Source organism: Dufourea novaeangliae, unplaced genomic scaffold (genome assembly GCF_001272555.1).
Source record: "Dufourea novaeangliae isolate 0120121106 unplaced genomic scaffold, ASM127255v1 scaffold162, whole genome shotgun sequence".
NCBI lineage: Eukaryota > Metazoa > Arthropoda > Insecta > Hymenoptera > Halictidae > Dufourea > Dufourea novaeangliae.
The window spans coordinates 862,977-890,341 of NW_015374046.1; the positions used below are offsets into that span (position 1 = coordinate 862,977).

A 27,365-nucleotide genomic window follows, 5' to 3' on the forward strand; every position below is an offset into this window, starting at 1 on the left:
TCAAAATATATAATCAAAAAATATTATCATGGAGCAAAGCGAAGAAAGTGAAACATCCAACACATCAAATGCTGCTAAAGCAGATATTTCTCCCAAGTCAAAACAAAAAAAAAAATTTCTTTGCCGTATGCTTATGAATAAAAAAACTAAAGTTGGATGTTTGGAAACATCTTACAAAGATGGTAATACAAAGAAAACTTCTAAAGCAGAAAATTCGCAACATGGATCACATACTAGTACAAAACTTTCATTGTGCTGTGCCATGACTGAACGCAGCAATACACCACCACAAAGTTTGACTGTCAGTAGATTATCCCCAACCACATTAAGTCGTATGTCTGTAAAATCCGAAGTAGATTCTGTTAATGGAAATTGCCAAATGGATGTATTAATGGAAAAGGAAGAAGCATATACACCAAGTAGTACACGTAACATTGAAGGAAATGTCTTGGAAAAGAGTAATATTTTTGTAGGAAAAGAGCAGCAGCAATGTACTTTTGTTGAAGGTAAGAACTTATTCTTACTTGAATTAGTAATTGATATAATGTAAAATCACATAATTTAATTCCTAACATTTACTTGGAACAATGTACGTATATATAAACTTTAATACAATTTGCTAAGGGATTTTCTTTCAATTTTTCTTGTTTTTAATTAATTTTTTGTATCATTAAATCAGTAAAGTTTCAAAGAAACTTAACTTCTTGCATTCATTAAAACACACCAGGTTTTTTTCCTTATACTTATTACAATGTTTCTTTTTCTGTCAATTGTGCAATCTGGTCAAATGAAGTAGCGACCTTGTATATCCCCACCTGGTCTCCAATCTTCATTAATCTAGAAAAGGAATTGAATTCATTGTTCTTATACAAGGAGATGTGGGCTTTACTGGCAATCAGTTAACATTTCTCAAAGACTGCCTAACTTACATCTTAAAGTAAAAAATTTTCTTGCTTCAAAAAATTACATCAAACATTTTAAAAAATTAATAGAGGCAAATTAAGAAATAAAAGATCATAAATTCCAAAGAGTGGTGGATCTTCAACAGGGTGTATTGAAAATTTATAATATTTATCCTTGTGGTAAGAGCTATAGAAATAAGAATGTGTCAGTGTTGCAGCCAGATATTAATGATGAATTAAATTTTAATATTACTGAAAACAATAATCATAATATTATAGTTGGTAAATACCCTCATGATGAAAAGTGTCATGAAAATGCTAAAGTTACATCTAATGTGAGTTAAAGTTTCAAATAAAAATATAATACATATACTGATGATATATGTACAAACACATCAGATTACCAAAGAGATAAGAAAACAAAAACTTCAACCAACATTAATATGGATAGAGGAAAAAAAGGGCTAATTGATTCTGGTTCAGATAGGAATTTAGATAAGAAAATTGCATTCTTAACACAGAATTATAACGAGGTAAAAAGTAAACAGCAACCAGGTGAAAAACACTCTGCAAAATATTTAAATTCCATGTTCAAAGTACAAAACTTTGTACCATGTTCTAACACTGCAAGTTTATCATACGAAACAAATAAATTATTATTAAGGGAAAAAAAAGTGGTAGTCCAAGAAAGTAGTGAAGATAGTGATTTCTCTACAGATTTAACAGAAGATTTATTTGAGGAATCATCAGAAGATGAGAATGAACTCTTGATTGATAATGAAAAACATGAAAAAAAATTAAAGAATGAGTATTTTACAAAAGGAAAGTATATTACTTATTTCTTCTTGGAAATGGAACGGCAGTTCTACAATCCTCATGAAGTTTACAGTATGGTTCACTATAATGAATCTAACAATATTGAAAAACCAGGAAAAGAAGGTATAATAAATAAAGTATATCTGTTGCTTAAAGTTTCATTCTTGTGCTTCTTCGAATATTTTTCATTTTATTATTATATTATACTTACAAATATCATGTTACTTTTCTATTTCGCCATTTACAAAGTACAGGTGTTTAAAATACATACTACTGTTACTTATAGTACACATATCAGTAAAAATGCTAGACAGTATTTATTCTTTGTTAGACATGATTCATAATACTTTATATTTACATGTCTGTATAAATGAACAGATATTATTTATTTCATGTATTTTATGTATATAAATCACATATGTATATTTTTACTACATTACAAATAACTGTCATCTGTAAGAATCTGACAGGAGACAATTAGATCAATTTGATTTCATTACAGATACATATTGTGATGTTATTTATTATTCTACTTTGTAATCCTAATTCAGTTTATTTAAGAGATTACATTAGTGGCTACATATGTATGTTCATTCTTGGAGTCATTAACAGGAACTTCACTTGAATGATTGTCATTAAATCAGCAACATTCATAAAGATATTATTTGTGTTAATAATATTTGATAATTATTTTAAAATATTTGCAATATGAATGTACTTCAGTTTCATGCAAAAGATTTTTCATTTTTATTAAAGAAAGTAATCAATTGTGAAAAATCATAAACAAAACCTGATACATTCTTAAATTAAAAATGATTTTTCACTGGTCCTGTGAATGTTAATTTTTATATTAGTAACAATGAGTGTTATGATTTCTACATAATTGTGTCACGTTTTGATGTTTTAGGTGAAAATTCGTCGTCTGGATCCATTTCTCCAAATGTTCCTGCATATATAAGAGAAAAACTAATGCATAGGCGATCTGCGGATAATTTAGTAGTAAATTCACCAACTAATTCTATGCGACATTCAAGTCCAGAATCTATAAGAAGTGCACCTGTTCAAATCAAACCACGTTCTACATCTCATGATGCTTTGTCCAAAAAAAGAGAATGTCGTCATCAATCACAAACAATTGGAGTGTCTATGGATAGTTTAGCAAAACAAGCATTGCTAGCTGCTCAAGTTCTTAATCTAATTCCTACCCAAAAGGCACGAGAAAGGTATACAAATTTATAATGAAATTATAATTTTATCAAGAAACTTAATATAATGTGTGTATATATACGTACTTATATGTATATGTACATATCGAAGAAAATATTTTAATTTTGTATTTTATTATAGAAATTTTCTTCATGGAAGAATTGCTGCAAATTCATTGCTCGGACCTGTAGAACTTGAGAAAGTATTACCAAATCGTGAACTGAAAATTTTTGTTGGAACATGGAATATGAATGGACAGAATCCACCAAAAGAGTTAAATGACTTTATGTTACCGTCAGATATAGAAATTGTTCCGGACTTATTAGTGATTGGAACACAGGAATCGTGTTCTGAACGAAATGAATGGGAAGCAGCTTTGCAAGAAACTCTTGGCCCTTCCCATGTATTACTTTTTAGTACTGGTTTAGGTACATTACACCTTGCTCTTTTTTTGAGAAGAGATTTAATTTGGTTCTGTTCCATTGCTGAAGATGCTAGTTTCTCTACTAGAACAGGCACTGCTTTTAGAACAAAAGGAGCAGTAGCTATAGCATTAATGTTATTTGGTACAAGTTTCCTTTTTGTTACTGCACACTTAACCGCACATCAAGATAAAGTCAAAGAACGAGTCAATGACATTAAAAGAATAGTTCGAAATCTTGATCTTCCTAAAGACTTACCTATAAGACATAAAAGCAAAGGTATAAATATTAGCGTCAATTGCGATGAGTATAAATACTCAATTCCAGTGGAGTCTAAAAATACTTGATTAATGTTTAAATTTTTAGATGTAACTCAAAATTTTGATTGCGTATTCTGGTGTGGAGACTTGAATTTTCGTTTAGCTCAGCCAAGAGAAGAAGTTATTCAGTGGGTAACAGATACAAGTTTTCCTCAACAATCACCAGTAAATTTACGTAAAGACCAATTACGTGCAACTCTTAACGAAGGATCTGTTTTACGTGGATTCGAAGAAGCACCAATTACATTTCCACCAACTTATAAATATGACCCAGGAACACAGAATTTCGATTCCAGTAGCAAGCAACGCACACCCGCATATACTGACAGAATTCTCTTTAAAGGAAAAGGAAATACGCGAGGGTATATAAGAAGAGTTAGTCATGAAAGCACAAATTCCTATAAAGATGGAGTTATAGAGTGTTTGGTATATGATTCTGTTCCAAGCATTTGTACTTCAGATCATAAACCAGTATGGGGTGTTTTTAAAACAACTATAAGACCTGGTATTGACACGTATGTACTTAAATCTGTGTAAATCAAATATATACATAAATAATATATTGTAGTACTTACTTAAGTCACATTTCTTATAGAATTCCTCTTGGTGGTGGTTTATTCAACCGTGAAGTATATTTGGAAGGCATAAAAAGACGAGCAGCTGCTATGGATGATTCACATGGAACTTCAAAAGTATGTTCAATTCAATAATTATTGTTAAAAACTTTGTCAATAACGAACTTTCATATTGTCAAGTTTGTCTGAGTATTATAAGTATTATTTATCCATTCTAATTATTCAATGCCAAAAATTGAAAACAGCTATTGCAATTTCACAACCAAAATAATTTCTTTTTGTATACCTACTCTATACATATATATAAAATAATGTATAACTGTTCATAACTTTTTTACATGAACTACAGTTAATATAGCATATATAATTTGTACATGTACTGTATTGTATATGTTGTATGTGCACTTCGTTATATCTAGTCAAGATAAGATACACGCAAACTACCTGTTCTTGTAATTGGTAATTATAATGCCTAGATTTTATAGGTGTCTGTGTATTTATGCAACAAAAATGAAAACAGTGCACAGCTTTTCTGCAATTAATATAACATGTATAGGAGTTTAAAAAATTGTACTGTTGTTTTATAACACTGCTTTATACATTTCGTGTATGCATAAATTATTTCATTAGAGTAGAATGTTGAGAAGTTTAAAAGACATAAGAATGTATATATTTATTAACTATTCCACATTCATTTGTATTTTAAATACAATAGGATCCCCGTATCGGCGGGAGATTGGTTCCAAGGCATTTTGCGGATAGTAGCGAACCCTATTACATACATATGAACATTGCCGTGTAAACTCGGTTTCCGAAGGGAAAAATTGTTAATGCGGAATACTGGTAAATTTATTCATAATTCTATAAAATGAAGTAAATTGTTTTCTAAAATTCAATTTCTGAGTAATACAAACTGCAAGAATTGTAGAATTTCGCTTTTTTCTGTAACGGAAGCTAAGTTTGCATGTGCGTGTACATACGTACATACAAATATGTTGTATGCCTGTACATGCTGTAAATTCCTATGATAATTTTTTGATTTTTATGCAGACTTATTAGAGATAAATTACATTCCTGAATGCAATTTTTTCGGACTACAGTCAATCGTGAATAAGTAAAATCGAGGGTATGGAATCCGCGGATATAGGGATCCTACTGTATATACAATGAAATAGGTGATTAAGTATACCTCATGTTATTGGAATTTTCTTTAAAAGGAATTTTGATCTTTAAAAAGAAAGTTCTTTTTTGTCTGTATGTAAATAATTCTGTGATTCGTCTATGTGAAACTGTGAAATTATAACACGTTCTGTTTCTTCATTTTCCGAGTTCTGTCGATAATTTTATGAATTGTTTGAATCATAATTTTATAATTTGTAAACTGTTTGGTTTATTTTATAATTCATTTATAGGGGCCATTCACTGTATTAATCCTAGAAAACTTTATTATTACTCAATAAATAAATTCCATTACCAATTTCAAACAAATGTTAATAGTGTTATTTACATTTATATGTATACATATGTTACAAAACTGAGGAGCAACGATTACACTTCAAACAATTTAACCTTTTTTTCATAAAATAAACCAATTTGTTTTCTGTTTCTTATGACAAAATTTTCATTGCATTGTAATACCTCATTATTCTTCACTTTTATCAGTAAGAATGGTGAACAAAAAGTAGTAACTACAAACTTATAATATCTATAAAAATATGTATTTGTTGTTGCTCACAAATTATAATATTATATTTAGGTAACAATTCAGTATAGCTAACAATTGTAATGGAATTACGGTTCATTTTTCCATATATACTTTGCAAATAAAATTTCTAGATTCTATGTCCAGAAGATGGCACATTTATGTACATACATAGAAATGAATTATCCGTAGAATTAGATTCCAAACGAGTAGAATTAAATAAAACTGTATTTTATTCTTTGGTACCATGACTTCGATATATTGCCTCTTCAGCAAATACTTTTAGTATCTCACCAATATAATTAATATAATTAATGTACCCTCACAAAAGTTGTTATATATATATATATATAATCTTACGCCACTTTTTTCCCTAGAGGAAGCCGAGTTTGCTCGTGGATGTAAAAGTGTTAGTATATATATATAACCTTTTGTGAGGGTACCGATGCGCAAACTCGGCTTCCACTAGAGGAAAAAGTGACGTAGGGGAAGGACCTCCTGCTATTTGGTTTCAGGAATAATTGAAATATATGTCAAATTAACATTCAATTTAACATTTATTTCAGTAATTGGAATAAGTTTACCAAGTGGTAGGAGGTCCTTCTCCACGTCACTTTTTTCCCTAGCGGAATCCGAGTTTGCTCGCGAGGGTATGTAATATATGCTATGCCACGCTGAACCCTTGGACCTAGAAATTAGAAGACGGAGAACAAAGTCTCATTTCTAGGTTCATGACTGAACCATAAGATCGTAGTGCCTTCGCTGCGTGGCAAAGTTCGAAAGTACATGGTTTAAGGGATCACCCTCATTTGCCTCAACCGCGGGAGTTTCCGGATTTGTGTATAGGCACCGACTAGGTATAGAATAGAGCTATCATCCAATGCTTTTTTCTGTCCCACGTTCATAGGACTACGTAGCCCTGTTACCATTTTAGTGTCAAACAGTAAAAATGTCTAGTACTTTGAATGTTTTAGAAAATTATTCCAGATAAAGCTGTATGGAACTACTGAAAATTACTGTAAATTCTTTGATTGGAATATGAATGTTGCTGGAAGTATGAACATTTTCACAGGACAATAATATAAATGGAATTTTTAAACTTTTTTAAGTCTTACAGTGATATTTCGTTATATGTTCCATAGTGTCAATAATATTGATTTTCTTGCAACATCCATAATTATTACAAATGTCAATATAACGAAATATCTTTTATGCGATGTTTGTGGTGTAATAAAAATCTGTGTTTCGATTACGTTTTTGATACGTATTACTCACTTATATGTAATAATATAGAATAAAAATATACTATTAGTCCGATATTTGAAAATATGCATGCGTTCGTTGTCACTGTTAAACTGTTATAATAACAATGGAATAATAAAATAATTTACTCAAATGTACATAATGATACATATACATATCCATAAAAACAATATTAAACGCAATAACTTTTTTGTACGTGAAGAAAAACTAATATAGGTCCGTCGGGATTAGTACCCAAGACTCCTTTCTAATACGTCTACTTTATAGCGAATGGACGGAAGAGAATCCGTTCACGACCATGGTCCCTTCTTAGATTTAACGTAGTTCACAAATTCATCGTTCTCATAACGTAGAGGGCAGCAGAAAATCCCTGACTTTTTACACTATCGGTATTTCAGAACATGAGACACGAAGTCCCATAAGATGATAGGTCTATCCTATACCTCGTCGGTGGTATAGGACCGTGGTTGAACGCAACCATTTTTACGGCCATTTTTCTAGGGGAATTTAAGCTTCGATCGTCATTCTTCCCTCTATCCTCCATGCTTCTTCATAATATATTCTTTAAGATCATGGCGGACAATTAAGGTTTACGTAAACAAAGCGTTAACTTACTCTAACTTTGTATTTAACGGAGATTTGTAAATAATGACAATTATTGTAAATATTAATCATTTAAAAATAGTAAAGCAGTAATTAAATGCACGCTATGTGATACTTTGATATTTTCGCTATTAAAAACTGTGACATGGATATGTAATATCTGTGGTGATCCACTGTACATTCAGAAACTGAATTTCATTTTGTAACGAAACTACTGATATATCAATCCATCTGGCTTTAGAATAATAAAAAATGGCTGATTCCGAGGATGAAAGTGATAAAGATTTGATGTCTGGAATCAATATGACCGGTTTCCTGTTTGGAAATATTGATGATAATGGTCAATTGGAAGATGATATTCTTGATCCAGAAGCAAAGCAACATTTGGCTTCACTCAGTCGTCTTGGTCTAAGCTCATTTATTCGAGAAATGATGCCCAATGAAAATATGACAGATGACAGGGATGATGAACAAGATAATAAACATGAAGAAGAGACTGAAACTATAGATGAAAATGATATAAATTATGTTGAAAAGTCACCGAGCGCTCTTGATTTCTCTGATATAAATGAATTAGCAGATGACATAAATGAGGAAAACAGTGAGTATGAAAAGTGTTTAATGAGCCAAAGATTGAAGGAAGTCTAGTTTATGTTATATGATTATAGTATTGTGTCAATGTACATGTGGATGTGTCAGTTCATTCTCATATGTTCTTTTTGTGCATAGATAAGCAAGGTATATTTGAAAGAAGAAATGAAAAAGAAAATGATTATGATGCGGATGATGAAGAAGTTGTTAACAAATCTGACACACAATTAATGCCACCTCCTCCAGTACCTGAGGAGAAGGAAGCACTCACAGCAGAGGAGGCTGAAGCTGCCCGTCAGCGGAAATTAGAGACCCCCCTTGCTTCTATGTTGCCATCTAAATATGCTAATGTCAATGTCACTGAATTGTTTCCTGACTTTCGTGCTAATAAGGTATTAAGATTTTCGAGGCTCTTTGGTCCAGGAAAACCTAGTAGTCTTCCGCAAATATGGAGGGGTGTTAAAAAGCGGCGAAGAAAGAAACGGCATCATGATGTTAGGGATTCTGATTCTGGTTCTGATCAGGATGAAAAAAAACCAAAGTTTAAAGTATGTGTAAGGAACATGTAGCATATGATTTAAGTTTTAACTAATTTAATGGTTATAATACTTTACTAGAAAATTTTTATCTTAGGGCTGGGAGATGAATTATGGGCCAGATCCGAATCCAGAAATGTGTTGTTCCGATGATGAGAAAAAGTTATTGTTACCAGTAGAAGATAAAGAACAAACTGGTAAAACAGGTGATACTGGAGAAAATGGAGATATGGGACCAAAAGTAGCAGATTGGCGGTTTGGACCTGCACAACTTTGGTACGATATGCTTCAAGTCGCAGAAACTGGGGATGGTTTTAACTATGGATTTAAGCTTTCGGATAAGGTATACAATCATGTGTATTAAAAATGCTACAAAAATCAAAATACTTCAGAACATCAATTTATTATAGAAAATGCTGTTATTATGTTTTTAATAGCTAGAGGAACAGAGTGATAAAGATACTACTGAAGAATTTTCTGATGATGCATTTTTAATGGTATCACAATTACATTGGGAAGATGATGTCATATGGAATGGTGATGACATAAAGCATAAAGTATGTAATAGTATCTTAGCAGAAAATAGTGTGTACTACAATCTGTGTAGGATTGTATAACTAAGAACGTAAATGTATTTGAAGGTATTACAGAAATTAAACAGTAAAAACAATGCAGCTGGCTGGGTACCATCCAGTGGGAATAGAACTGCTCAAGCATTCAGTCAACCAGGGAAAGGTGCACCTGTTCCAGTTGCATCAAATGTTCGATTAGCCACTTCACAAATTACGACACCATTACATATGCAGCCTCAGAAGAATAAAATGTAAGGGATACAAATTAAGTTCTACCATTGTTGAACTAGAATATATCTAATTTGTTCATAATATTTCATTGCTTTGTGATACTTTAACAGGAGTATGAATAAGGGAAGTCAACAACAGACAAGAGAAGAAAATTATGATGACACTTGGTATTCAATTTTCCCTGTAGAAAATGAGGAGTTAGTATATGGACTTTGGGAGGAAGAAGTAATTTGGGATCCTGAAAACATGATAAAGATACCAAAGCCTAAAATTCTCACTTTGGATCCCAATGATGAAAATATTGTTCTTGGTATTCCTGATGATATAGACCCAGCCCTGCTTCATAAAGACAATGGACCTCAACCAAAAGTAAAGATACCCCATCCACATGTTAAAAAGAGTAAATTGTTACTTGGGAAAGCTGGAGTAATTAATGTTTTGGAAGAAGATACACCGCCACCGCCACCGAAGTCACCAGACAGGGATCCGTTCAATATTTCAAACGACACGTAAGTTCATATTGTAACAATAAAGATGACTTAATTTGTATGAGATCGAAAGTTCAAAAATTTACTTGAATTTCAGATATTACATGCCACGGTCGTCAGAAACAACATTACGGTTGAAAGTTGGAGGTGGGAACTTAATACAGCACAGTACACCTGTAGTAGAATTACGCGTTCCATTTATACAAACTCATATGGGACAAATGCGGCTTCGAAATTTCCATAGACCACCTCTAAGAAGATTTAGTCATGGTCCACTTGCACATCCTGGACCTCATTCTGTTTTGCCATTATTGAAGCATATCAAAAAGAAAGCCAAAGTTTGTATTACTTACTACTTCTATGTGATTCCTTTTTTTTTTCCTACTGTCTGTTATCTAAGAAGATAAAGTACATGTAATATTTTTTGCGAATTAGCAAAGAGAACAAGAAAGAATTGCATCTGGCGGAGGTGACGTCTTCTTTATGAGAACTCCAGAAGATTTAACTGGTAAAGATGGTGAACTGGTACTCGTTGAATTCTCAGAAGAGCATCCTCCTTTGATGAATCAAGTAGGAATGTGCTCCAAGATGAAAAATTATTATAAAAGAAAAGCGGGCAAAGATCAAGGACCACAGAAATACAAATATGGTGAAACTGCATATGCACACACCAGTCCATTTCTTGGAATTCTTACGCCTGGTCAAAGTATCCAAGCGATTGAAAATAATATGTACAGAGCACCAATTTATGAACACAAAATTCCAGAGACAGACTTCATGGTTATCAGAACAAGGTACGGTAATGAAATTTTCTTTTTCGATCTTTTGTGATATAATGAAAGATAATATTCTTGTATTAGGCAGCAATATTACATCCGAGAAATGGATGCTTTATTTGTCGCTGGACAAGAGTGCCCATTGTATGAAGTGCCGGGTCCTAATTCGAAAAGAGCCAATAATTTTGTCAGGGATTTTTTACAAGTATTCATATACAGATTATTTTGGAAAGCACATAATACACCTCGGTGTATTAAGATGGACGACATTAAAAAAGCATTTCCGTCGCATAGTGAAAGTAGCATCCGAAAACGCTTAAAACTGTGTGCAGATTTCAAGAGAACAGGTTTAATTAACAGATTTAAGAGAACACTAGAAATATATTGTAGCAAATCGAGACACTGTATTGAATTATTTTATATTAGGTATGAATTCCAATTGGTGGGTTATAAAGCCGGACTTCAGATTACCAACGGAAGAAGAAATCCGAGCAATGGTGTCTCCAGAACAGTGCTGTTCTTACTTCAGTATGATTGCGGCAGAGCAAAGATTGAAAGATGCAGGTTACGGTGAAAAGTTCCTGTTTACTCCTCAAGATGATGATGACGAAGAAATGCAATTGAAAATGGACGACGAGGTGAAAGTTGCACCTTGGAATACAACGCGAGCATACATTCAGGCTATGAAAGGCAAGTGTTTGTTGCAACTGGCGGGACCAGCAGATCCAACAGGTTGCGGTGAAGGATTCTCTTATATCAGAGTTCCAAACAAACCGACAATCAGTAAAGTAAGTGCAATATGTTTTCAAAACTTTATCATTTTATTTGTACATCTGAGAATTTTTTTATATTATCTTCTCTGTCATTTACATTGTTTTAATTATTTCAATATTAATTAGGAGGAACAAGAAGCACAACCTAAGAGGACCGTAACCGGAACAGACGCCGATTTAAGAAGGCTGTCTTTAAATAACGCAAAGGCGTTACTTCGTAAATTTGGTGTTCCTGAAGAAGAAATTAAAAAGTTATCGCGATGGGAAGTTATAGATGTAGTTAGAACGTTGTCTACAGAAAAAGCGAAGGCTGGTGAAGAAGGTATGACAAAGTTCTCTCGAGGAAATCGATTTTCCATTGCCGAGCATCAAGAAAGGTATAAGGAAGAATGTCAAAGAATATTCGATTTACAAAATCGCGTGTTGTCTTCGAATGAGGTTTTGAGTACAGACGAAGGTGAAAGTTCAGACGAAGACAGTTCTGATATAGAGGAAATGGGTAAGAATATAGAAAACATGCTTTCTAACAAAAAAACTAGCACCCAGTTGTCTCTTGAACGGGAAGAGCAACAGCGACACGAGCTGCGGAAAATGTTAATGGGCGATGTTCAAGAACAAGAGAAGAAGAGCAAAGAAAAGAAGAAAGATGATGAAGAAGACAGTCCTGTAAATAACTTTAATGCACAGCAAGGTAGGGTTCTTAAGATTTATCGAACGTTTAGAAATTCGGAAGGAAAAGAATTCACGAGGGTAGAATTAGTTAGAAAGCCAGCAGTGATAGACACGTATATAAAGATTAGAAACTCAAAAGATGAAACATTCATTAAACAATTTGCGACTCTGGATGAGGCGCAGAAAGAAGAAATGAAGAGAGAAAAAAGAAGAATTCAAGAACAGTTGCGTAGAATCAAAAGAAACCAAGAAAGAGAACGTATGCTCGGTGGTCCTATGACAGGCAATCATTCGTCATCGAATATATTCGATCGTAATACCAGTACCCCAACTACCACATCCTCAAACAGTATCCTTCCATTCTGTAGTTCTTTCCAATCTACATCTCCTGCTTCCAAACACCCTAAACCCGAGATTTCTCCTTCTAAACGTAAGAAACCTAAACTTAAACCAGATCTTAAATTGAAATGCGGTGCCTGTGGCAATGTGGGCCATATGCGTACAAATAAAGCTTGTCCTCTGTACCAGAATAGTATAACCACAGCGCCAGTAAATGTTGCCATGACGGAGGAACAAGAAGAAGAAATTGAAAAACAGCTTAACACAGACGATCAAGACCTGGTTAACGTAGATGGTACCAAAGTGAAGTTGTCATCTAAATTAATTAAGGTAAACTACTTAACATCTGGTGCGGACAATAAATTCTTGGAAAGTAATCTATTTTAACCGTATCGGGTTATCCGACGTACAAACTAAATGCTCTGGGACTTTTTTGCTTGCACGTACGACGTACAATTTACGTTCAAAGCATTAAGAATAATTGCCGAAATGGGATGTCACACACCATGGTTTTGTTTTTTTGTAGCATGCCGAGGAAATGAAGCGGCGTACGTTATTACTGAAAGTACCTAAAGAAGCTGTAAACTCTAAGAAACGAAGGAGAGCTACTGGAGATGACCACTGTGATTACCTTAAGCGACAACAGAGACCTGCTAACAGACGTAGAACTGACCCTGTCGTTGTAATGTCTACAATATTAGAAAGCATTCTTAACGAAATGCGAGATTTGCCTGATGTTCAGCCTTTCTTGTTTCCTGTTAATGCTAAGGTATCTTTACATTTCTAATAGAATTATGTTCTTTTATAAATTCATACTGTTGTAATATATTTATAAATTTTATTAGGCTGTTCCTGATTATTATAAGATTATACAAAGACCTATGGATTTACAAACAATCCGTGAAAATTTACGGTTAAAGAAGTATCAGAGCAGAGAAGAATTTTTGGCTGATGTTAATCAAATTGTAGAAAACTCAACATTGTATAATGGAGCAAAGAGTTCATTAACAGTCGCAGCTAAACGTATGTTAGAGACTTGTGTAGAAAGACTCGGTGAAAAAGAGGATCTTCTAATGAGATTAGAGAAAGCTATTAACCCTCTTCTTGATGATAATGATCAAGTTGCTCTTACGTTTATTTTGGATAATGTTGTTAATAATAAGTTGAAATCTATGACGGAAGCCTGGCCGTTCTTGAAACCAGTAAATAAGAAATTAGTAAAAGATTATTATACTGTAATAAAAAGACCTATGGATCTAGAGACTGTATCTAAGAAAGTGTCTGGTAAGTTAATTTACATTATTAATAGTAGTACAGTATTAGTAGATTTCACGGCTTTTATTACATTGGATTATATTATTTTTATTCAGCACATAAATATCATAACCGACATGAGTTTCTCCGAGACATTGAACAAATCTTAGAAAATTGTACAATATATAATGGAAAGGAATCTGTATATACAAATAAAGCAGAGATGCTTGCAAAGGTTTGCAAAGAGACCTTAGACGAGGTAGATATACAAATATTGATCACTTGTATGATTATTATATATAATATTTAAATTTTGTTTTGTAACTATAACTAATTTATATTTTCTAGTATGATGAACATTTAACGCAGCTAGAAAATAGTATATTATTAGTACAAAAACGTGCAATAGAGCAAGCAGATATGGATCCTTCTTGGCTTGGTGCAGATGAGGACAATTATACGATTGTGGAACCGGAATTCAGAGGGGTACTGTTTTCATATTCTATCACATTTTCGTGTTTCTTTTATTACTATGCATATTTAATGATTTTATGGTATTATTACAGAGTCAGACAAGTTCTCCAGAAAATCCATTTGGAAAATCAAATATGGATGACTTCGAATTCGTGGATGTGGAAGGAGATCTGGAAGGTGATAGTAGAAGTGCAAATTTGAAGAAAAAAGATGTTCTTGAAGAAGGTACAGGAAACTTTCGAAATTAGTCATTAAAAACTTCTTACACTACTCTTAATTTTAAGTATTACATTGATCTTTTTCGTTTTAGATTTACAATTCTCCAGTGAAGACGAATTTGACGAGGTTCCATTTGGTACAGATGAACAATCTGAAAATGCTGAAATGGAAACACTTGAATTAAACGAAGTTCGAGAAGGTGGAGTAGTATTGGCAGATGATGACAGTCAGCAAGCGGCGGAAGCAATGGTTCAGTTGGGTAATGTCGGTTTTTATATGGCGGATCAACAATTGCTTCAGCAAGGTTGGTAGTATAGAAAATAAGATGTTGGATAAATCAGTTGAAATTGCAAATTGTATTTTCACTAATTATAGATGAAAGCATGGACGTCGATCCAAATTATGATCCGTCAGATTTCTTGTTAGCTGGGTTACCAGCGAGAGATGAAAAAAGTGAGAATAAGATCCAGGATGATCTAGCTGTGTCGGAAAGTGAGGACGAAGCGGAAATTAGTGCTCAACAAAAACAAAAAACACAGCAGTTACCGCAACCGGAGGAAGACGTCGGTGGCGACTTGTGGTTCTAAAGAGATTGTTATTTGCTTTAAGCAATAATCCTATTATTTTATTCCATAAATCAAAATATTTATATATAATATTACAAAGTGTAATGAAAAACGATATATTTATTTCTCATAGGAATAATTAAATTTCAATATTTGAAATTGAGTGATGTATGATTTCATTTTGTAAAAAGTAGGAAAAAACGTTATGTAGGTTTTTCAATGCACATCTTTGAATATTATATATACATACATATGTAAATACACAATGTAAGATTTTCAAGTTCTACGTATACATTTATATATGTGACTTGTTTTGTATCTAGGGTAAATAGGTGTAAAATTTATAAAAACATAGCTACATAATACATACAAATATTGTATTTTTTTACGTATCGAAAACGTCTAAGAACTGCATATTCAGTCGTGTTAATTGAAAGTCATGTTTCTAACCAAAATTATGTTTGTAGTGTTTTTTATCATTTAAGCGCAACATCATATTATAATGATTACAAATCAAGAATTGAAGAGTAAAATAGATTATATACATAAAGCGTGTTTAACTACAAATTCGTTACGGGAACGTGATAAAATACTAAGCCATTTAATAAGTATAACAAAAAGTGCATTACACGAACAACTATTAAGTTATAAACCAGATGACATAATTATATGTACTCTTAAACTGTTCTTGTATTACAACAAAACTTTGAACCATGATGATAATATGTGCGACTGGAAACGTCGACGAAAGCGTCGGCTTGCTAAAGAGTGTTATAACAATTTATTGCAAGTATATATCCCTGAAAAGTCCAAGGAAATTTTACAAGCAGTACTCAATACCATTTATGAGAACAAGCTTTGGGAATTTGAAACTGTTTGTTTTGAAATATTATGTAATTTATTGGAAAGTGGTGTCAACGGATCGTTGATGTTCTACACAATATTTGACAAAATTGAAGACCCAAATATGAACATAGAAGACACAAGAAGAATTATAAGAATATTATACGATCTATTAGATGTGTATGAGTGGCCAGATACTTATGATACTCTAATGGTCATTAAAAGAATTCTAAACCTCTTTTACATAAGTGTAACTACTACAAAGTCATCTGTGTCATTTATCAAGTATAGTCATGCTATACCGTATGCAATGATTAAAAAGGGCCTAGAAGTTTGTATTATAAATATGGTCAAACATGTGTATAATGATCACCTTCTAATCATAGTCCAATACATGTGTTCATGGGCTGTTGAGCCAGGAATGACTGATGAAATTATTTTAGAATATGGTAGTACACTCGAGTATACAGCTTATATGCATGAAGTTACATTATATGAAAAATCTTTAACACCAAATATATTTCCATTGCTTATGGAAATGATAGCATCAAAAAGCAAAATAACAAGTTTATTGGGAAATAGGGTAATGCAATATTTACTTGACAGAAGAGAAAATAAAATGAATTTTGATACACCCAGAATATTCTTTGAGAATACTCAATTTGATTTGACAATAGGAGAGTGTTTTAAAGAAGATAAGATGTTTTGCAAACTTCATAGGGAGATTCTGCATGACAGTCTTTTAAAGAGCATCGTGAACCATTGTACATCGCGCATGAACTTAGAAACATCATATTGCACAATATGTTTACTCGCAATAGAAGTCCCATGTGGATTTACAGCAGCAGCTATAGTCTGTCTTATAATGAATTTGCAAGACTTGACTTTGAAGGAATACAAAGATCAGCATGAAGTATCTTATCATTTACATGCCACAATAATCGCAATTATGTCTCTCTTGTGTTGGGTTCATAAAGCCAAAGTATTTTATGAGTATGTAAACAAAATTATGCTCGAAAGAGCACAGTGGGCTCCACATTTAAATCCACCTATTCAATCTCAATATAATTTTGCAGCACATCATATTCTTTGGGATAAGCCAGACTTGTTTTTTGTAGATTGGGAAGCTCGTTATGGTCTGTGGAAATGTTTTCGTTTGCGTGAAACTGAGGATGAGGCAACTGACATATGAATATATGTTAAATATTATAACAGTATGACAGTTTCTAATTGATAATAAATAAATTATACGATTAAGTGATACATATTAATATTTCATATAATACTACATAAACAGACTAAAACTATTCCTATTAATATTTATGTCACTGGAATTATTCATTTTTTCTTTTTTATATCAAGATTTTAAACTTAACGCGTAACTTATAAACGCGACTTAATAAATTTTTTTTCCATTATACAATTATATATTTATCGTCACAAATCGGAATAAGTACTTATATGTTACTTTCATGAGCAAGATGGCTGTGTTCAATAATATCTGTGAATATGTGTATATATACCATATAATCTATTTCATAATTTGATGTATTAAAAAAAGTGATTACTAGTGATATTAAAAGTATTTGTTTAGAAAATATCTTTTTATATGTTGCAACTTTTTATGAAAATTTATGTTAGTAAAATTAAAATTCGTTCACAATCGAATGGCGCGACAATTATACTATCTCGAATAATTCATATGTTCGTCCATCTTACATATACCACTCTAAACATTTTTTGATTCGTGAAATATATGTTTTGTAAACTATAAGTTGTAATTTTAGGATTTAACATGAACTGTTTGAATAGGGATGAAATGATTCTTTGTATTTACTTAAAAATCAAAAGGAATGTGGTGACAATGAAATTCAAGTGATTTTTTTGAGTCCATACGAATTGCAACTATTAAAATCGTATTGTTTACATAACGAAGAAGCTGAAACATCGGTGGATTATTTTCGTCAGATCGTCAAACTGCGTTTTAATAAAGGTTACCTTTTTAAATGAATTATAATGTTCGTCGCTTTTATAGTATCACTGCTTATTGCTACAGTGACAGAAATTCTTCGTTTTTAAGTATAATACATTTTATAAAGTATTTAATTACGGTATAAACGTTAAGAACTAACCAAATGCAGAGTAATGAAGAAGCTTCACCAATGTGTATGAATGGCTCTAATTAGGATGAGATACATCACAAAATACATGCAAGAATATAATTAATTGTGAACAAATTTCGTTGCAGAGAAATAATGTCTGGAGAACAGTTTTCATTAGTTTGGAATAGTTTCCCAAGAAACTTATCGTCTGGATTGTATACGTTACTGACTGATGAACAGCTAGTTGATGTAACATTGGCTGCAGAAGGTCAAATATTACGTGCACATAAGTTAATATTATCAGTCTGTAGTACTTATTTCAGAGAACTCTTTAAGGTATGTCTTATCTGTTTTCTTTTTATATTAATAATTCTGAAATATTAATGACTTTTGTAATAATACAGGGAAATTCTTGTAAACATCCAATTGTGATACTAAAAGATGTCAATTACCGTGATTTATCAGCAATGCTTCACTTTATGTATCAAGGTGAAGTTAACATCAAACAAGAAGATATAGCAAGCTTTTTAAAAGTAGCAGAGACTTTGCAGATAAAGGGTTTAACCACAGAATCTGAAGAGGTATAACAATGAAGGTCTAACATTTAAGTGTACAATGTAAAGAATTCTTTTTTGTGTTTTAGAAGTTTGAGGACAGTCTTTCCAAAGATGCGGAACAATTAGATCACTTGTTTGGAACAGAAAAAAAGAGTATTAATTCAAATGTGTTAGATTTAAATGTATCTGTTGTTGAGAAACTGAAACAAACAGTACAAAAGGATCAACAATCTGAGAAACAAGATGTTTTGTCAAAGACAGATCTACATGATAAAAAATTGGCAGAAAAAAGAACAACTGCCAGTGATGCATGTTGTCAGCAAGGTTCTAATACTGACTCAATCTACAATGTTCAAGACATGCATATGCCACAGAATAGTAACTGCAGAAGTGTAGAGATACCAAGTAATGATGAGGAACCATTGGATTGCACAGCTGATACTGGTTACACAGAACCACCTAAACAAGAACCATTAGATTACACACTAGATATTGATTCAGAAACAGTGTACAGAACATATTCAAATGAACCATTTTATAAACCTGAAGACAATTTGCAGAGAAAAGGTATTAATTCTATGTATTATATTCCTGGGAACATTAAAAAAAATTAAGTAATTATATAGTAGGCAGACAACTACAAAGATATCAATTTGCACAGAAAAGTGTTATTACTGTGTAAGCACATGCTTGAAAATGTGATGATGTAAAACATTGTCTCATTCAGTTGCTATCACTGATAGATGTATATAGTATTAAAACCAGATTAAAATATGATCACACACATAACTTTTCAGACTTATGCAAAACAAATTTATTTTTTACTAGACCCTACTTTATATTTGTATGTTTACATTATACAGTGTTTCAAATTTAAATTACATAATTTTACATAGCTAAAGGTTACTTATAGTAGTAGTAACTATTAGAATCAAATTTAATTGATACAAATATTTTTATTTTACAGATTTTGTACCAGACATGCAGTTAGTTCCTTATGATCAAAATATACAGACTCAACCATATGGTACGTTTCTTGGTTTTATAGTTTGAAGTGATAATTTATCATTTTTGCTAGTTTAAGTTTCATTACCCTTCGGAGTACAGATGTTTTTACATGTTGATAGAGACAGTGGTGTCTGGGTCTGTTTGAAACCCGATGCTTCCTTCTTTTTTATTACATTAATCTACACCTGCTTTTTCTACATAAATAAATATGAACAATTCCTAGCTTAAATTACATTTACAAATCGATGAGTTAGATATGGTTTTTAAACACTCGGGTCCAAATGGACACGTTCACCGCATTCCAAGAATTAAGAAGTATATGCACATACAAGATAAATACTAATCTTTTTTTAAATGTATGAAAATAATAATTTAATGAAGATTGGGTTGAGTCATAAAAAATTTGTAATTTAAAAAAATTTATTTTGGCTTGAATTACTTCAAACTAAATCAATCTGTCTATTGTATGTTATCTATCATGTTTTAATCTTACAATAATTACTATATATTTAATTATCCTATGATTGCTAAATAATGATGCAATTATAAGTAAGTGTATTAGATTTAATGATACAATTATACAATGAAATTGTATTCATAATTATACAATAACTAAATGCACAACAGTGATTAAGTTATTATTAAACTTAATTTATTTTTAACGTCACTGTTGTTTAATTATTATGTACTCAATCTTTACCATTTGCAGTGTAAGTTATTTATACTTTACGAGATTAATAATATTCTTCACTTATAAATTTTGAGAACAGTATAATGCCATGTTGTCTTATAGCGAATAGTCATTTAAGTACTATATATCATTAAGTATACGCTGATATATGATAAGACCGTACTTATTTGTATTGTCATTTTTATTAGGTTTAAGCAACATGACTGGTGTTCAAAGTGAGTTCACACACGAATCCGGTTGTCACAGTAAAGGTCGACGAACAGTGAAAGGTATTTCCAATAATACTTTACCATTGGAGACAACGTTGCGTGTTGTATCTGAGCTGGGACCAACGCTACGGGTAGATAGGGGCAAAGTGATTCGAATGTATTCGTGTCCATGGTGTCTTCGTCATTTCACCCGTAAGGAGAATCTCAAACTTCATGTCCGTTACATTCACGGACCTCTTGAAAATCTGACGTGTAAGCTTTGTGGTAATAAATATAAGAACAGCAACAGTCTACGTGTACATTCGTATCTCTATCATAATGCTAAACGGGACAAGCCTAACAGGCCACTTGAAGATAGTGGCGTATGAAAGTAAAAAGGCGAAAAATAAAAGTGACATTAATGTTTATAATACACGTTTTGTTATGTTATATCGGTAACATAGTAATACATAAAATTGCAATACAATGTAATATTATATTATTGGCACAATTTTATTTATAGTCGAATATCTTGACTACTGCGTATTAGTATCAAAGAAATTTTCGAAAATTATTTAATGCTCTTTGTGTATGTGATAAAACATCCTGTAAATTAGAGAAACGTATTATTCTCTTTATTACTTAGAGTTTACTTTCAAACCATTAGAAAGTATAAACAATGACATATTTTATATAAAGCAGGTTACCTTTTTTTGTAAGAAATCGAGTGTAAATATATACATGTATATTGATATACAATTTTGTAAATATACATTTTTAATAAAATAAAACGATTGATCGAAATCAACTTTTGTGTCTTTAGTGCCTAATTACACCGTTCAACAAAGTTTAATAAATTCCTAAAATTATGCAATGAAACTGGTTTCCTTTTTTTGATCTTGAATTGCTGAATACAATGGTAATCTCACTTTTGATCCTACGCGTAAGGATTTTTTTTTCATTTAACTGTAAATGTAGAGCTGCAAAAAATAAGCAGTTCCTACTTTTGAACTACATTAACTTTTTGCTATAAAAACAGAAAATATGATAGTTATCAAATAAAGGCTATGTAGGAGTATGTGTATGTGTGTGTGTGTGTGGTGTGTGAGATAGAGAAAATGCGAACGGCAACTGACCGGACGTTGGGTCTATTATAATCAAAATATTTATGAAATTATTTACATCTTACATTTATATTTTATTTAAATTCAGTATTATTTTTATTATTATTTGTTAAATACAATGCTATAAAATCAAGTGAATTCTACTAGGTAAATAATTCAAGAAATAAGTCAAACTGAACAGCGCTAATTTTATACCTAAAAAGTTAGAATTTGTGCCGTGTAAGGAAGAACTTAAAATCAGCATCGTGTTCAACAATCTTTAATTAACACAAAAAACTAGGTATAGTTCCATCATTTTGGGACTTGTTGAACAGTGTTCATCTCGATAATAAGTATGAATATTGTAAAAACAGTGTACTATTTTATTTGTCATGAATACACGTTATTATTGTTATATGCATTATTATTATTACGTAATGCGATAACATTTATTGCTTAACAATCTCCATAAAAATGTTTCAGGAAACGGTAAAAATGGTAAGTTTCGGTATCACTTTGAAAACGTCTCTATCCTTTACTGCATTTCTTTTAAACGTTACAAATGTGTTCAATACAGTAATCTGTAGTGAAATTTATAAAACTTATGGATTGCGAGATTATCGATACTGCCACGTAATTATCACTTTCTTCGGTTTGTGCTTCGAATGATAAAGAAATTGTATTTTGCATCGAAACTGGGTCAAATCATTTCCACGATACATGGTAATGGTAAATATTGAGTTCAACGCGATGTGTTCTCGAATACGAATTCGAATCGAATTTCGATTATTCGATATACTATATAATAACATATTATAATCACAATGATTTCGCAGTGACAATGTGACGCTCAACCGAATACTGTTTCATCGACGACGTGTGTCAGAAGCTGTATACGTTATCACCAGTTCGTTTTCTTCTGACGAATGGGGGGGTGAAGAATCGCGCTACAGAGATGAGATTATCAGAACCTTCTTTAGGTCGTTGGTATTTATTGTTAGTAGACTGTGGATGTGATGTAAATATATAGACTTATGAAGTAATTCACAAAAACTGGGATCAAATATAAATTTCTGTATTCTATTAACGGTTCTAACAGATTCCAAATGAAACAAAATCTTTGTTAAATCCTATTAAACGTTCCCCTGTGCTGAGCTTTAAATAATTATGAATCCTATTAAGGCATAAAATTCATAGTGTAATAACACTGTTCAACAAATGTTAACTTTTTTTCCACCTCATAATTTTTAATGTAGGTGTTTCCGATAAATCATTATGAACTGAATACGAATCTGTAAATCGTTTCTTCCCTGCACATCCAGTTAAAAAAAATCAATTTTTGAAAAAAATTGCAAATTTTCAACTTTGATGGTGCGTTGTGCTTTTATAATAATAGTTATTCAGTTTTTTTTACACGAAATAATTCTTTGGACTCCCGAACAAAATGATGTAAAAATTGTTATTATATTTAAGAACTATGAGTAGTTAAACACAAGTTTTTCTGTTCGTTCCTGTTGTCATGGACTTTTGATAATAATTTTCTTTGAAACGTTATTTGACAGACTGCGTCTTTTATACATTTATAGCATATGGAATTGTATAATGCAGTGATGGGCAACTCAGCGCAGGCCAAACTCACTGAGGGGCAACAACGTGCAGCGTGCGGGCATATGGCAGTGATGGGTGAAATGTGTGAGTGATCTATCATTTACTTCATATACAAATATGTCGTGAATCACGACTCGTGATGTGTCCTGCCTCGCAATCCCTCCACAGGAGTTCAACATCTATCGTATGTCTCCAAGAATGGAGACATTCTTACATCAAATATTTTTATTGTTATAAGTCTGAATAATATTTAATCCATGTTTTACTGAATTTATGCACATATTGTTACAAATACATTGTAAACTCGTATATATAAATAGTACTTAAGGCAATTCTTGCGGAATTTATTCAAATACTATTGTAAATTGTGTATTTTCATCAGATTATTTCAATAAAAAACAGTTACATGTGTTGTTTATTAACCCTATCACTACGACTATCCCATATTTTCCATAAATAAATAAATGGTAATTGTTACGTTTAGTTAAAATTGCATTAAAATAAATTTATTTCAATTTAGCGCGAAATTTGAATTTGAAAAAACGCGGGAACACTGAAAAATCGGGGATTTACTAAAATTATGGTAGCTATCTGGCGGCGGAAATTGGAACTAAATACAGTTTTGTAAGAAGTTTTTCTTAATCTAGTTCCAGAAATCGCCACCAGTCGACACCACATGTCAATTTGTGACAGTTTCCCGCGCTTTTGGTAAAAGTTCTAGAATTACTTCCAATTTCCGCCGCCAGGTGGCTACCGTAATTTTGGCAAAATCTCGATTTTCCAGGTTTCTCGCGCTTTTTTAAAAATTTTGAGAATGTATTATTTTGCTATTATTGATTGTTTCTTATTATTTTTTTGGTAAAATAAAATTACGAATAAGAGTGGAGATAGTGCTGGGATTAATGAATAACTCATACGTATGATTTGACTGTTTCTTATTGAAAAATCGTAAAAAAATATACAACTTACAATGGTATTTGTATAAATTTAATAACAATTACCTTGAATACTACTTACATATAATATTACTTAATACAAAGGAACTATTTTCGCGTGGCTAACACGATCAGGTTGTTTTTATTTTTCTTTAATAAGAATAAACATAAATGATTATTAATCTATACGAGTGATACTCTAGTTTAGATTAAAATGTGCAGGAAGTGTCAGGAAATCCCAATACACAAATATGTCGTGAAGTTTCTTGCCTCGCATCGCCTCCACAGGAGCCCCCAGTTGCTCATCACTGGTATAATGTAAAATAAAATCAAATCTTTAGTCAGTTTGGAAGATACTGATATTTTTTTTGCAGGATTATTTGTTGTATTTATCCGCTATCAATTACGGTACGTGAGATCGGGACTTCCATACCCAATAAGAGGAGCAATAACATCAATGGACGAAGAAGAGTTCCGTGGAGAAGCGCGATTAGGATCCCGCTTTTGGGCTCTCATTTTTCAAACGCTCCTGCAGGTATGACAACAAAAAAGAAATAAAAAAAATGGCTTACGAGTTAGTAATAATGTATGAAAAATCTATTCCTGACTCCTGGAAAAAAATGACTGTTAATACAACGTATGTTGGCATTTTTAAAAATTTGAAAAGTTCATGTTTATATTTATCTTTATATTTATGTTTATGTCTATCTATAATTTAGACTTGTAGTTGGTTTTTTTTTTTTCAATTTAGATACCGTGTTACAACCATCCCTAGGGGTAGGAACAAAAGTAACAAATGGGTGATTTTAAGAAAGTCTCATTTCAAAAAACTGGTATAATATATTCTAAGTCTCACAGTTTCATTATCTTGTTCAATAATCAAGGTATCTCGTTGTCTAAGAATTTTTAAAAAATTCTCCACTATTCAAAAGTTACAGATTCAAAAAGAAACATTGTTACGTTTGTCCCTGGTCTCCCCTAAATCTGAACGCTAAGGACCGACAGAACTATCTTCCACCTTCATCAGATGGAAAAGCAAATAAAAATCCCCACCAGAGATACTACCCAAAACTCCCTCATCTGCGTGTTTCGCTGCTGTAATTTGTCAACCTGAAGTCAAAGGCCGCGCGACAGAGATCCGACGATTATTATCTTTCTGGCTGTTGCCTATAATTAAACCGTGACCGGATCTCACGAATCCACAGATGATTCGTCGTGAGTGATCGAGGGGGGAAGGCGGATGATCGCGACTGGTGTATCATCGCGAGCCACCGTCTGACCATTTGCAACGGGGTCAAGGGTCAAGTCTTCGAACATAATCGTCTATACGCCAGTCAGTAGCATCGCGGAGTCACGAACACGCGAACGAGAATTTATAGAATTTCGTTAGTTCAGCGTATTCGACGTACCATTTCGGGGTGGTTGTATTTTTGGTAGGAAAGAATTTTTCCGTGACGAAGGATACCTGAACGGTGGTAGGATCATCGCCCAGAGAGAATGACACCGTTCAACCTCGTGGACGTTCTCGGTATCTCGTTACTCTGTCACCTGGGCATCGGGCTGTCACTGTTGGTCCTCTTGGTACCGGTCTTCCTCCTCGTTTATCCGGGTAATTATTCACGACGGTCGTTTCACGGACAAGTTGAAGATAACAGGTTGATGACGCCTTGATATCCAAGATGAAGTACATATTTTTTTATTGTGCCTCGACGCGTTTCGAGACTGCCTGATTAATTTTTTTGTTGGACGCTGATTGCATTGTATTCAATTAGCAAAATGACGGAACGAAACCCGGTTTTTTTTGTGTCAATTGAAGGTTGTTGAACAGAATGTTGGTTTTAGTTTCACCACTACGCGACACAAAGTCTAGCATTTTGGATATATAGTTTCACTTATTTCCTTAATTATTCACCCAGTATAATTTTTCTGACTTCATCTCTGTCGTATTTAACAAATAATAATAAAAGTAACAATGAATTTCAGTAGAATATAAATGTAAATAATTTCATAAATATTTTCATTAGTTACACAAAATATACAGGGTGTCGTGTAACTGGTGGTGCAACAGGGTAGGTGATTATTCTACGAGAAGAAATAAGTCGAAAGTATAGTATTAAATTATTCCATTCGAGACTTCGTTTTCGAGATAATGGATATTGAAAATCTTTTGTATATAGAGATGGCGTACAAAATCACTAACGGTGATTTATCACAGTAATCGCTGAATCACGATCACGATCGTGATTTAACTTCATTCACGACTGTAATTGCGAGTTTTTTATCTTGAGTGAATTTGGTCACTGCGACAGTGAGTCCTTGATCTTTAAACAGAAAAACGTATTCAATATGATTTTACGATGAATTACATTGTACAATAAATTGTCAATTTGCATAAACATCCACAGTCTAGTGATCGTACACCGAAATTAATCTAATGAAATTTAATTTTGTTTGTTAATACTGTTTGCACCTTTTAACGTGCCCAAGTCATGACATGGTCGAGAAAATGCTGGATACGTTTTGTGAAATGGAAATATCCGAAGGTCGTCGTCGTGGAGGAGAACAGCATTCGAACGATTTTGGACCAGTTTCGGAATCACGTAGGTTCAAATGATTATTTGACTGTATTAGCGGAATTCTGATATTTTTGTAACTCGTAAACCTGTCATAAATTTAGGGCATTTATACTTTGCTGATTCAAGGCCGTTCAATCGCGGAAGATATTCGAGGGCATTTAATGCACTTGGCATCGTCCAAAAAATTACTTCGAGCGGGCCTATCAACGAGATGGGGTCTTTACGTGTGGAAGAATCTTGATGATTTTTCGGTGGACAATCATTTGTTAAACTCACCGATCTCTTTTAGAGGTCGTCCAATTACAGAGTCAAACATTCAGGTTGGTTCCAAAAATCTCTTATTTTTCGATTAAATACACTGTTCACCACGTCCGAAAATGATGGGACTAACAAATTTAGTTTTTGTGTCAATTTTGGTTGCTGAACACGATGCAGGTTTTAGTTTTCCCCTACA

General features: G+C 32.5%; 5 protein-coding genes across 6 annotated transcripts in view; all 5 read left to right on the forward strand.

Moving 5' to 3' along the window:
- On the forward strand, window positions 1-4,376 carry LOC107189738 (72 kDa inositol polyphosphate 5-phosphatase). 2 transcript variants are annotated; one of them, XM_015578347.1, is made up of 6 exons: window positions 1-506; window positions 1,620-1,841; window positions 2,626-2,941; window positions 3,066-3,625; window positions 3,713-4,181; window positions 4,262-4,376. In XM_015578347.1, the coding sequence occupies exons 1-6, from the start codon at window positions 29-31 to the stop codon at window positions 4,374-4,376; spliced, it is 2,160 nt and encodes a 719-aa protein (XP_015433833.1). In that variant the 5' UTR covers window positions 1-28. The 2 variants fall into 2 exon arrangements, with proteins under 2 accessions (XP_015433833.1, XP_015433834.1); XM_015578348.1 differs by lacking the exon at window positions 1,620-1,841.
- A 3,627-nt stretch (window positions 4,377-8,003) lies between these two features.
- LOC107189696 (transcription initiation factor TFIID subunit 1) lies at window positions 8,004-15,321 on the forward strand. Its single transcript, XM_015578284.1, has 18 exons — window positions 8,004-8,410; window positions 8,539-8,948; window positions 9,034-9,279; window positions 9,374-9,493; window positions 9,578-9,759; window positions 9,850-10,248; window positions 10,325-10,565; window positions 10,663-11,021; window positions 11,088-11,350; window positions 11,430-11,791; window positions 11,903-13,117; window positions 13,314-13,556; window positions 13,633-14,071; window positions 14,158-14,300; window positions 14,390-14,527; window positions 14,608-14,740; window positions 14,826-15,038; window positions 15,110-15,321. Exons 1-18 carry the CDS (start codon window positions 8,062-8,064, stop codon window positions 15,319-15,321), a joined length of 5,667 nt encoding a protein of 1,888 aa, XP_015433770.1. The 5' UTR covers window positions 8,004-8,061.
- Window positions 15,322-15,802: 481 nt separating this feature from the next.
- Window positions 15,803-17,335, forward strand: LOC107189658. Its single transcript, XM_015578242.1, has one exon. The coding sequence runs from the start codon at window positions 15,803-15,805 to the stop codon at window positions 17,333-17,335; it is 1,533 nt and encodes a 510-aa protein (XP_015433728.1).
- Window positions 17,336-18,398: 1,063 nt separating this feature from the next.
- LOC107189659 (modifier of mdg4-like) lies at window positions 18,399-21,078 on the forward strand. The gene is made up of 5 exons (XM_015578243.1): window positions 18,399-18,581; window positions 18,650-18,826; window positions 18,889-19,369; window positions 19,770-19,829; window positions 20,690-21,078. Exons 1-5 carry the CDS (start codon window positions 18,399-18,401, stop codon window positions 21,076-21,078), a joined length of 1,290 nt encoding a protein of 429 aa, XP_015433729.1.
- Window positions 21,079-25,832: 4,754 nt separating this feature from the next.
- Window positions 25,833-27,365, forward strand: part of LOC107189660 — a 7,179-nt gene continuing 5,646 nt past the window's right edge. Inside the window, exons 1-3 of the mRNA XM_015578244.1 lie at window positions 25,833-25,944; window positions 26,823-26,935; window positions 27,013-27,231. Coding sequence (XP_015433730.1) covers window positions 25,833-25,944; window positions 26,823-26,935; window positions 27,013-27,231 — 444 coding nt within the window. The remainder of the gene's footprint in view (window positions 25,945-26,822; window positions 26,936-27,012; window positions 27,232-27,365) is intronic.

Bases quoted from the DNA above. Each gene is read 5' to 3' on its own strand.
- LOC107189659 (XM_015578243.1), top strand. From the start codon at position 18,399: ATGTCTGGAGAACAGTTTTCATTAGTTTGGAATAGTTTCCCAAGAAAC. The intron at 19,370-19,769 runs GTATTAATTCTA...TTTATTTTACAG, and splicing joins AGACAATTTGCAGAGAAAAG to ATTTTGTACCAGACATGCAG. The intron at 19,830-20,689 runs GTACGTTTCTTG...CATTTTTATTAG, and splicing joins TATACAGACTCAACCATATG to GTTTAAGCAACATGACTGGT.
- LOC107189738 (XM_015578347.1), top strand. From the start codon at position 29: ATGGAGCAAAGCGAAGAAAGTGAAACATCCAACACATCAAATGCTGCT. The intron at 2,942-3,065 runs GTATACAAATTT...ATTTTATTATAG, and splicing joins ACCCAAAAGGCACGAGAAAG to AAATTTTCTTCATGGAAGAA. The intron at 3,626-3,712 runs GTATAAATATTA...TTAAATTTTTAG, and splicing joins TATAAGACATAAAAGCAAAG to ATGTAACTCAAAATTTTGAT.
- LOC107189696 (XM_015578284.1), top strand. From the start codon at position 8,062: ATGGCTGATTCCGAGGATGAAAGTGATAAAGATTTGATGTCTGGAATC. The intron at 8,949-9,033 runs GTATGTGTAAGG...TTTTTATCTTAG, and splicing joins AAAAAAAACCAAAGTTTAAA to GGCTGGGAGATGAATTATGG. The intron at 13,118-13,313 runs GTAAACTACTTA...GTTTTTTTGTAG, and splicing joins TGTCATCTAAATTAATTAAG to CATGCCGAGGAAATGAAGCG.
- LOC107189658 (XM_015578242.1), top strand. From the start codon at position 15,803: ATGATTACAAATCAAGAATTGAAGAGTAAAATAGATTATATACATAAA.